The sequence below is a fragment of the Monodelphis domestica genome, chromosome 3, assembly GCF_027887165.1.
Source record: "Monodelphis domestica isolate mMonDom1 chromosome 3, mMonDom1.pri, whole genome shotgun sequence".
Taxonomy (NCBI): Eukaryota; Metazoa; Chordata; class Mammalia; order Didelphimorphia; family Didelphidae; genus Monodelphis; species Monodelphis domestica.
This window is the reverse complement of record NC_077229.1, coordinates 233,726,580-233,737,109: the sequence shown is the minus strand read 5'-3', so window position 1 is coordinate 233,737,109 and position 10,530 is coordinate 233,726,580. Positions and strand designations below refer to the sequence as shown.

Below are 10,530 nucleotides of genomic sequence, written 5' to 3'. Positions count from 1 at the left end.
GACATGGGATTTATTGAGGAAGAAAAACATCTTCCCCTTTTATTATAGAACAGAAGTCAAAAGTCCATCTAGTAGCTGGTACAGCTCAAAGTTGGCACCAGTAGAAGCAGAAAAGGCTACAGTCACATGAATGTTGGTCACAGTGATGTGATGCTGTCAGATTAGAAATGCCTTTGAGAAGCCAACATCCCTGGGGTACCCCGGAATTAGAGAGAGATTGGGACAAACCACCAAGGGACACAGAATTTCAATTTCCAAAGGTGAATAAGAAGCTTCATCAACCCTCAAACACAGAGACATATATTTATACACACGTCCACTCACATAGGCACACAGATACACCCATTAAATTATCCATGCCTTTGTAGATTTATCATACAGAGGCCATATATAATGACCACAAACTGGCACAAAAAGTTGTGCCAAGCCCCACAAGGAAATTGAGAGGGCTGTCCCAGCCTCCAAGAGTGAAATATTTTCCTACATTCCCTCCAGGCCCTTCTTTTCTACTTGGTACAGTTGTGCCTGGTACATCTGGCCCTGGCTAGGTTCCATGCATCCTTCTTCCTTAAACAGTCCAGTTCATGGTGATGCTTGGGCCTCACTGGCACATGCTTGGTGTGCTTACTACAGTCACTTAGTTGTTTTGTTTTTCTGGGGACACATATCTATTCTTATTTTTTTAACCCATACTTTGTCTTAGTAATGACTAAGAAAGAAGGGCTGAGGGGTAGGTAATTGGGGTTAAGTGATCACACAGCTAAGAAGTGTCTGAGACCAGATTTTAACCCAGATCGACCCAACTCCAGTCCCAGCTCTCTATCTACGGTTCCTCTTCACTGTCCCAATTTTATCTCTTCTTGCTAACTTTGACTTTTCCATAACATTTTCAGAGTGACAACCATAAACATAATGCCTTCAAACAAAATCCCTGAAACCTTTCCTTCTGGGTTCAATAACATGAAATCAGATTTTAACTTGTTCTTACAATTACTCAAATAATTCAATAACATAAATCAGCTTTAGGTCACTGTTATGATGCCATCTGCCAGCAGTCATAACTATTGAGGAAATTTGTTTCCAACTTAGAACATCCTCCATGAATTCCATGTGAACTGGAACAACCTCCAGGAATTGATGCAGAGTGAGAGGAGCAGAACCAGGAGAACATTGTACACAGAGACTGATACCCTGTGGTACAATCGAATGTAATGGACTTCTCTACAAGTAGCAATGCAATGATCCAGGACAATTCTGAAGGACTTATAAGAAAGAACACTCTCCACATCCAGAGGAAGATCTGTGGGAGTAGAAACACAGAAGAAAAACAGCTGCTTGATCACATGGATCGATGGGGCTATGATTGGGGATCTAGACTCTAAACAATCACTCTAGTGCAAATATCAATAGTATGGAAATAGGTCTTGATCAATGGCACATGTAAAACCCAGTGGAATAGTGTGTGGGCTATGGGGGGGGGGGAAGAGGTGGGAAAGAACAAGAATCTTGTAACCATGGGAAAATATTCTAAATTAATTAATTAAATAAAAATGTCCCAATTAAAAAAAAAGAACATCCTCCATAATAATCATCTTCATTCTTTCAGATGGAGCTATGTAGTATATGAGAGATTGCCCCATTTTCTTGGGTTAGGAAATGCAGCACTCTGAAGAGATCCCATTTCTGAGAGATTGCTATTTAAATTGGCCCCAACATTTGAAAAGTTTTTCATTATCTCTCAGAAATTTCTTTGGAATTCCTCTCCTTTTAGGGAGCAGTGCCAGGTAAGGTAGACACTAAGGACAAGAACGAAGACTGGTCATTGCTCCATCTTTCAATTATTCATCTTAATTTTCCTGTCCTGATGTTTCCCCAAGAGTGAAAGACCAACAAAGGGGCACTCTCCAAGTTCTTTTGGTCCTGCTGATGCCTGGTTAGAAAATTGAGTGACTTTAAAGAAAATAAACCAAAGCTAACTTATTACCATACCTCATCTTCCCTAAATACTTTGAGGGAAGTTAAATAGGAGTGAATTAGTGTAAGAAAGTTGGGGAATAGAGGGAGACGGTTCCAGGTATGAGAGAGAGCCAATGAGTCAGGAGATGGAGCATCTTTGCTAGGAACAGCAAGAAGACCAGCGTCCCTGGACTCCAGAGAACCTGGAGAAGGAGGTAGAAGTTATAAAGAAGATTGGAAAGGTGTGTGGATCAGGGCAGTTTGTGAAGGACTTTAAATGCCAAATGAAGGATTTCATATTTGCTTCTAGAGGTGATAGTGAGCCCCTGAGATTTATATGTTTGTGGGTATGGGGAAGGGAGCAGGTATTAAGGAGCAGACATTTGTTTCAGGAAGATGATTTTGATAGCTGTGAAGGCTGAGCTGGAGGAGGGCGACACATCTGCCAGGCAGCTCTAGCAGTAATCCAGGCGCGAGGTGATGAGTGCCTACACCAAGGTGGTGACATGCCAGATGGGAGAAAGATGTTAGGAAACGTGAAACCTACACATTGGGCAACAGATTGGATGGTGGGAGTGAAAGAGAGTGAAGCATCCAGGAGGGCACTTAGGTTTCAAGTCTGGCTGACTAGGAGGAGGATAATGCTAATAAATTAAGAAGAGGAGAGGTCGGAGGGAAAAGATTTCACTTAGAGGCACTTTTCCTAGATTGAATCTGTTGGTAGTTCACCTCTCCTAAGCACCTGGAATCAATAACTGGATTTTAGAAAGATTCTCCTAAAGAAAGCAAGATGATTTCAGAAAAAAATGGAAAGATCTGCGGAAATTGATGCAGAGCGAAACAAGCAGAACCAGGAGAAATCGTACACAGTAACAGCAAGATTTGGATGATGATTACCTGTGAAAACTTGGCTGCTCTAAGCAATGCATTGATCTGGGACAATCCTGAACGACATATATGACTTTGCTCTTACCACTATGGAAGTGAGTTTTGCATGATAATAAAAATGTTTTCAAATAAAGAAATTTTTAAAAGAAAAAAAAAACAAAAAGAAAGATTCTCAGCCTTTGTTTTAGATCTTAGTCAGTGTCCTGAGAAGGTCCCTGAGCAAGCTGATTTTCATTAGCATCTGATGACCTTCAGACCACTACCTCATCCCATTGTCATTAGTGTGAGACACATTGTTTGTTTCTTTCTCAACTGTAGAACTGGACTGGATCTCTCTGAAGCATCTTTGTTTTCCCAATAAGAATAGCTCCATCATGTGACCCTCATCTTCCTCTTGAGAGGGGGCATGAACTGACGGGATGCTCGTCCAGCTATTAAATGAGACTGGCTCAGCGCCTTCTGCTTTCATTCTTGCTTCTTTTCCCCCTCTGAGTCCAGGGTCACTGCTTCGGGGCTCAGACCAGCATCCAAATGGATCCCAAACTAAAAAGAATGGTGAGTACAGCAAAGACACCTCCGCTCTGACTGCTGATTAAGATTGTGATCATTCAACCCAAACTAGAGAAAAGAATGGATCCGCAGAGTTCCCAAGATTGCAGGGGTCGAGTTTAGCCTGTTTAAGGAAAATCAAACCTTGAGTTTCTTGTAGAGGAGTAGAGTAGGTCTCATCAGTACAAAGGGCTCTTACCTATATTGGTCAAGCTCTGAAATATCTTTATGCAGAAACCCTTTGTTAACAGTTTTGATTTCTGTGTATGCTTGAAATGGCATTTCCTCTAAAGCTATAGAAAATTTAATTTTTAGGAGTTCAGAATTTCACCCAATTAATCCAATAAGGTGGAGGGTTTTTTTCCTTCTCACTTTTCTCGTATAGAATATGTTTTTTTTTTAGTTTTTAGTTTTTAGTTTTTAAACCCTTACCTTCCGTCTTGGAGTCAATACTGTGTATTGGCTCCAAGGCAGAAGAGTGGTAAGGGCTAGGCAATGGGGGTCAAGTGACTTGCCCAGGGTCACACAGCTGGGAAGTGTCTGAGGCTAGATTTGAACCTAGGACCTCCCATCTCTAGGCTTGGCTCTCAATCCACTGAGCCACCCAGCTGCCCCCTTTTTTTTAGTTTTTTAAACATCTTTTTGCAGCAGATAATCTTATTTACACTGATACAGAATCACTTTACAGATTTTAAATTAGACACTAATAATGGCTTTATTTTAAGCAAATTAAAAATGAAATAAAAAGTGGAACCATTCAGAAACATTCTTCATTAACCTGCTTGACTTTTAGCATGAATATTTTTTAAACACTTAGAAGCCACAATAGTTAGATAAAGCTGTGGCTACTATGGAAACAATGCATTTTGCTGTAGTTTAAAACTTGAAAACCTGAAACAGGTTAGATTACTATTTTTAAAAAACCAAACAAACGCTTGTACATGAAGAGACAATGATTCTTAAGAGTCAAATAATTTAAAGATACTTTTCTGATGGTAGGATCAGATGGTAGGATGGTAGGAATGATTTCCAATAGGGTGTGGTCAGGATTCTTCTTCATCAAAGGTTTTATTAGCTATTTAATTCTCCAGTGACCATTGCCCAAATCGGTGCCAGCCATGGTCTTCACTAGGGAAGAGTTGAGATAGCTATTGCGTGTTCTTCTTCGAAGAACAGAGGCAAAAAATGGATCTGGTGTTTTATCTTTGTGAAATAGATACATCAAAATGGAAAGGGGTTGCACACTACAGAGGACGATGAGTGATATTGAAGTACAAAAATGCATCCAATTTAACAACTCTAGGCCCCCTTCCCCAACTCCTTCCCTGCTTTGCTTCTGGGGAGCCTCAGGTTGAGTCAGGGAACTCCTCAAGAAATAGTATAAAACTTTGAGGAAATGTTTAGAATTTTATTTCTGATGTGGAGCCAGAAGTAAATAGCGGAGAACTCAGAGATATTACCTGGCCTGTAAATGGATATAGACCATAAACAATGAGGAAGAAAAGCCTGATATAATAGTGCCTGGAATTCAATTAGTAGAATAAATAAAGAGACACAGTGGATGCTGTCCTATGGGGGGGGGGAGGGGAGGATAGTAAGTGGAGGGAGAGTCTTCTGATCTGGTTGTATCATAGATACTAAAAGTCCTTTGTTAGTGGAGGTTAGGGGAGCAGAATAGGCATTGCTCAGGATTTATGCCCTGGTCAGAATTTAAATGAAAAAATTCCACCCAATACCAAATTCTTTATTAGGGGTGGATTGGGGAAAGTAATTCTTGTGAATTGACCCTTTGTTGGAGATGGAATTACAATTGCCTTTATTTTTTCTTTCTTTAAAGTAGCAATGATAGGCCATGAGAACCAAGAGTAGAATGTGTATCATCTAAGTTCTCAAACTAGAACTTAAGGCAGACTTATCTATTTCCTGCAGTACCTACAGTACAAATTAATATTTTTCTTTACTGTCTTCATCTCTTTAAAAGAAAGTTGGAAATAGTGGGACTAGCATTCAGATTGCTTGTTTTTTCCCTCCTGGTTCTCTTTCCACAAAATGCCTTCAATGGAGCCTCCACTGGAGAAGTTCAGAAATGGAAGTTGTAATTTTGTTCCTGAGGGAAGGAAGTCTTTATTGAAAAGAAGCAAGAAAAAGCTGATTGTTTTGGAAGCCCAAGTGACCAAAAGGGAAGCACAGAGCATTCTTCATCTGCAGATAGGAAACAAAAAGAAGGCCGCTAGGTGGTGGGTTGGATACAACACTGCATCTGGGGACAGGAAGACCAGAGTTCCAATTAGTTAATTAATTAGACACTTACTAGCTATATCTGTGTGACTCTGGGCAAGTCATTTAATGTCTCTTTGCCTCAGTTTCCTCATCTATAAAATAGGGATTATAATAACACCCATCCCCTAGGGTTGTTGTTAGAATAAAATGAGAAAATATTGAGTCCTTTCAAAACTTTCAAATTCTTTATAAATGCTAGATACTATTATTTTTTTATTATTAGAAATAAAATTTAATGGCTTCAGACACTTCCCAGCTGTGTGACCCTGGGCAAGTCACTTGACCCCCATTGCCTAGCCCTTACCACTCTTCTACCTTGGAGCCAATACACAGTATTGACTCCAAGACGAAGGTAAGGGTTTAAAAAAAAAGAAAAGAAAGAAAGAAAATTTAGACAAGGCCTTTTTTTGGTTTGCTTAATGCAAAGAAAGTTATACCCACACTCCGTTGCTCTAATTTCCAATGCTTTCCTCAGTCCACAGACCAGTCTGGCAGGGCAGCAACAAACCCCATGGAACATTTATCTCACCCACTCACCTGCAAATTCTCCTTTCACAATCCCTACAACAAAAACAGAAACTACTCCCAATTAATGAAAGAAGTTAGGTTAATTTAGAAGGGACATTAAGAAAAAGCTTTTATTTTTGGACCAGACCTGTAGTCCACACTTCCCTCACTGAAATGAAAAAAAATTTTTTTCTCACCAATTTATAGCATTTATGAACTGCCTGGATCAGTGAGAAGTCACATGATTTGCCCAGGTTCACATAGCCAGAGGCTATCAGTGGGGAGACTTCAACCTAGATTGACTCCTTGGCTACCTTTCTGTCTAGTATTTCATGCTGTTCTTCTGAAGACATAACAAAAATAAATTCTTCCTGTAATGTAGATTATTTTTTATTCAAAGATATTTTATTTTCCTAGTTACATGTAATAACAATTTTCAGCATATTTTTTCTGGGATTATAAAACACAAATCATCTCCCTCCATCCCTTCCCTACCCCCTCTTGGAGATGTTAGCAATTTGATCTGAGTTATACTTGTAAAATATACTTCCATATTGGTCACTGTTATTAGAGAATACACATATAAAATCAAAACATAAATAAACTAACGTGAAAAAAGAGTATGCCTTGATGATGGAGATGTATTCCGTACCATGGATTCCTGACTGTAGGAGATGTTCTGGGAGTTTGGCATCACCCTTTCTTGAACTAAAGTCATCCTTGTACTAATGATTGAGTTTTGAAGTAAATAACAAACAAAGGAATCTGGTTAGTCCAGGCTTTTCTAGAGCCTTCTTTTCTTTTTTTTTTCTTTCTTTCTTTTCCATGAAAAAAAATTTAAAAATTTTTTCCATGTTTCCATGATTCATTTTCTTTCCCTCCTCTCTCCCCTCCCCCATCCCGGAGCCAACAAGCAATTCCACTGGGTTGTACAAATGTTATCACTTGATACCTATTCTAGAGTATAGATATTATGATGTTGTAAATGTCAAAATGATAGGAAACTAGTTTGAAGGCCATAAATTGTTATTCAGAACACTTCAAGGACTCTTGTTCTAGATGAAAGGTCACTCAAAATAAAAAACTGTCATTCAGCTCCAATATCTTATCTCTTTTGCTAATTAATTTTTATTGACTTTCTTTAGGCAAGGAAAAGATATCTTTTTTTAAATTTATTTTTAATTTTATTTAATTAGATGATTTAAAATATTTTTCCATGCTTACAAAACTCATGTTCCTTCCCTCTTCTCTCCCCACCCCCTCCCATATATGACACACAATTCTGTTGGGTTTAACATATGCCATCAATCAAGATCCATTTCCTATTATTAGTATTTGCACTATGGTGATTTTTTAGAGTCTATTTTCCCAGTCATAGCCCCACCAACCTATGTGGTTGTTTTTCTTCTGTGTTTCTTTTACCACAGTTCTTCCTCTGAATTTGGATAGTGTTATTTTTCATATGTCCCTCCAAATAGTTCTGGATCATTGCATTTCTACTAGTAGAGAAGTCCATTACATTTGAATTTGCCGCAGTGTATCAGTCTTTTTGGAAAAGGCCCATTTATTCCTATGCTTTCTAGTGTTTTCAATAGGAATGAGTGTTGCATTTTGTCAAAGGCTTTTTCTGCGTCTATTGAGATAATCATGTGATTTTTGTTGATTTGCTTGTTAATGTGATCAATTATGTGAATGGTTTTGCTAATATTGAACCATCCTTGCATTCCTAGTATAAATCCTACTTAATCATGGTGGATGACCCTTCTGATCACTTGCTGGAGTCTTTTTGCTAGTATCCTATTTAAGATTTTTGCGTCTATATTCATTAGGGAGATTGGTCTATAGTTTTCTTTCTCTGTTTTTAATCTACCTGGCTTTGGAATCAGTACCATATTCGTGTCATAAAAGGAATTTGGTAGAATTCCTTCTTTGCTAATTATGTCAAATAGTTTGTATAGTATTGGGATTAGCTGTTCTTTGAATGTTTGATAGAATTTACTTGTAAATCCATCAGGCCCTGGGGATTTTTTCTTAGGGAGTTCTTTGATGGCTTGTTCAATTTCTTTTTCTGATATAGGGTTATTTAAGTATTTTATTTCTTCTTCTGCTAATCTAGGCAACTTATATTTTTGTAAATATTCATTCACATTACCTAGATTTCCATATTTATTGTCATATAATTAGGCAAAATAGTTTTTAATGATTGCATTAATTTCCTCTTCATTCAAGGTGAGGTCTCCCTTTTCATCTTGGATACTGTCAATTTAGTTTTCTTCTTTCCTTTTATAAATTAGACTGACCAGTACTTTGTCTATTTTATTTGTTTTTTCAAAGTATCAGCTTCTAGTCTTGTTTATTAATTCAATAATTCTTTTACTTTCAATTTTATTAATTTCTCCTTTAATTTTTAGGTTCTCTAATTTAGTTTTCATCTGGGGATTTTTATTTTGTTCCCTTTCTAGTTTTTTAATTTGCATGCCCAATTCATTGACCTCTGCCCTCTCTAATTTATTAATATATGAACTCAAGGATATAAATTTCCCTTTAAATACTATAGTTGAATCCCATAGATTTTGAAAGGATGTCTCATCATTGTCATTTTCTTCAAATAAATTATTAATTGTTTCTATGATTTGTTCACTAACCGATTTTGGAGAATCATATTGTTTAATTTCCAATTAATTTTTCATTTGCCTCTCCATATACCCTTACTAATTGTTATTTTTATTGCCTTATGATCTGAAAAGGTTGCATTTATCATTTCTGCTCTTTTGCACATGTTTGCAATGTTTTTATGCCCTAGTACATGGTCAATCTTTGTGAATGTACCATGTGCTGATGAAAAGGAGGTGTATTCCTTTTTGTCCCTATTTATTTTCCTCCACATATCTATTAACTCTAATTTTTCTAAGCTTTCATTCATTTTTCTTACTTCTTTTCTTATTTATTTTTTGGTTCGATTTATCTAGTTCTGATAGAGGAAGGTTCAGGTCTCCCACTAGTATAGTTTTTCTATCTATTTCATCCTTGAGCTCCACTAGTTTCTCCTTTAAAAATTTGGATGCTATGTCATTTGGTGCATATATGTTGAGTACTGATATTTCCTCATTATCTATACTGCCTTTTATCAGGTTGTAATTACCTTCCCTATCTCTTTTAACTAGATCTATTTTTACTTTGGCTTTGTCAGATATCATGATTGTGACTCCTGCCTTTTTTTTATCAGTTGATGCCTAATAGATTTTGCACCATCTGCTTACTTTTACCTTATGCATATCTAACTTCCTCATGTGTGTTTCTTGTAGACAACATATGGTAGGATTTTGGTTTCTGATCCACTCTGCTATTTGCTTTCACTTTACAGGTGAGTTCATCCCATTCACATTCAAAGTTATGATTACTACCTGTGTATTTCCCAACACTTTCATTTTCTCTCCTTGTCCTGCTTTTTCCTCTTTCATTATTTCCTTCTACACCAGTATAATGTTTTTATTTAGTCCCCCTAATCCCCACCCTTATTTTACTTTCCTTTCTCCCCCCTCCCTATTTATTCCTCTCTTAATTTTGGGGGGGTCTTTTTAAGCTACCCCCCATACTCGCTCCCCTTGAATTACTTCTCTCCCCACCCTTCCTTTCTGCCCCCTTCCTTTTTATCCCCTTTTGTTTTTTTAAAGTCTATTAAATTCTCTTCCCCCTTTTTCCCTCCCTCCTTTTTAACTCCCCTCTCCACTCCCCCCCTTAGCTTTCCTCTATAAGCTTCCCTATAGAGTAAGATAGAGTTCAATACCCCAATGGATCTAGATGCTTTTTCCTCTCAGAATTGATTCCACTGAGAATAAGGTTTGAATATTACCTTTTAACACTCTCTTCCTCTCCTCCTTATAATTGTGTTCTTCCCCTCCCTCTCCTGTGTGCTTTTTTGTGTAGTATTGGTTATCCTAATTTTCTTATTCCTTCAAGTTTCTCTTAAATTCACCCCCTTTCTTTCTTCTATTTTTTAATATGTGATTTTAAACAACTTAGTACCCCAATCTCTAATTAGTACCCCTAATCTTCTAACTACTATAATAGTAAATACATTTTTTGACAGTTACAAATAACATTTTTTCACATAGGAATATAAATGATTTGGCCTTATTTGAGGCCCTTAGAGAACAACAACAACAACAACAACAACAACAAAAACAAGACCCTTCTCTTTCTTATTTACCTTTTCATGTTTCTCTTGGTTTTTGGATTTCGATGTCAAATTCTCTGTTTAGTTCTGGTCTTTTCTTTACAAATATTTGGAAGTCTTTTTTTTTTTGTTGAATGCCCATACTTTCACCTGGAAGTATATAGTCAGTTTTG

At 37.3% G+C, this 10,530-nt stretch overlaps 1 protein-coding gene across 1 annotated transcript in view; it reads left to right on the top strand.

The window, feature by feature from the left end:
* The first annotated feature begins 3,154 nt into the window (after nt 1-3,154).
* Nucleotides 3,155-10,530, top strand: part of CNDP1 (carnosine dipeptidase 1) — a 94,857-nt gene continuing 87,481 nt past the window's right edge. Inside the window, exon 1 of the mRNA XM_056823577.1 lies at nt 3,155-3,399. Coding sequence (XP_056679555.1) covers nt 3,376-3,399 — 24 coding nt within the window. The 5' untranslated portion in view covers nt 3,155-3,375. The remainder of the gene's footprint in view (nt 3,400-10,530) is intronic.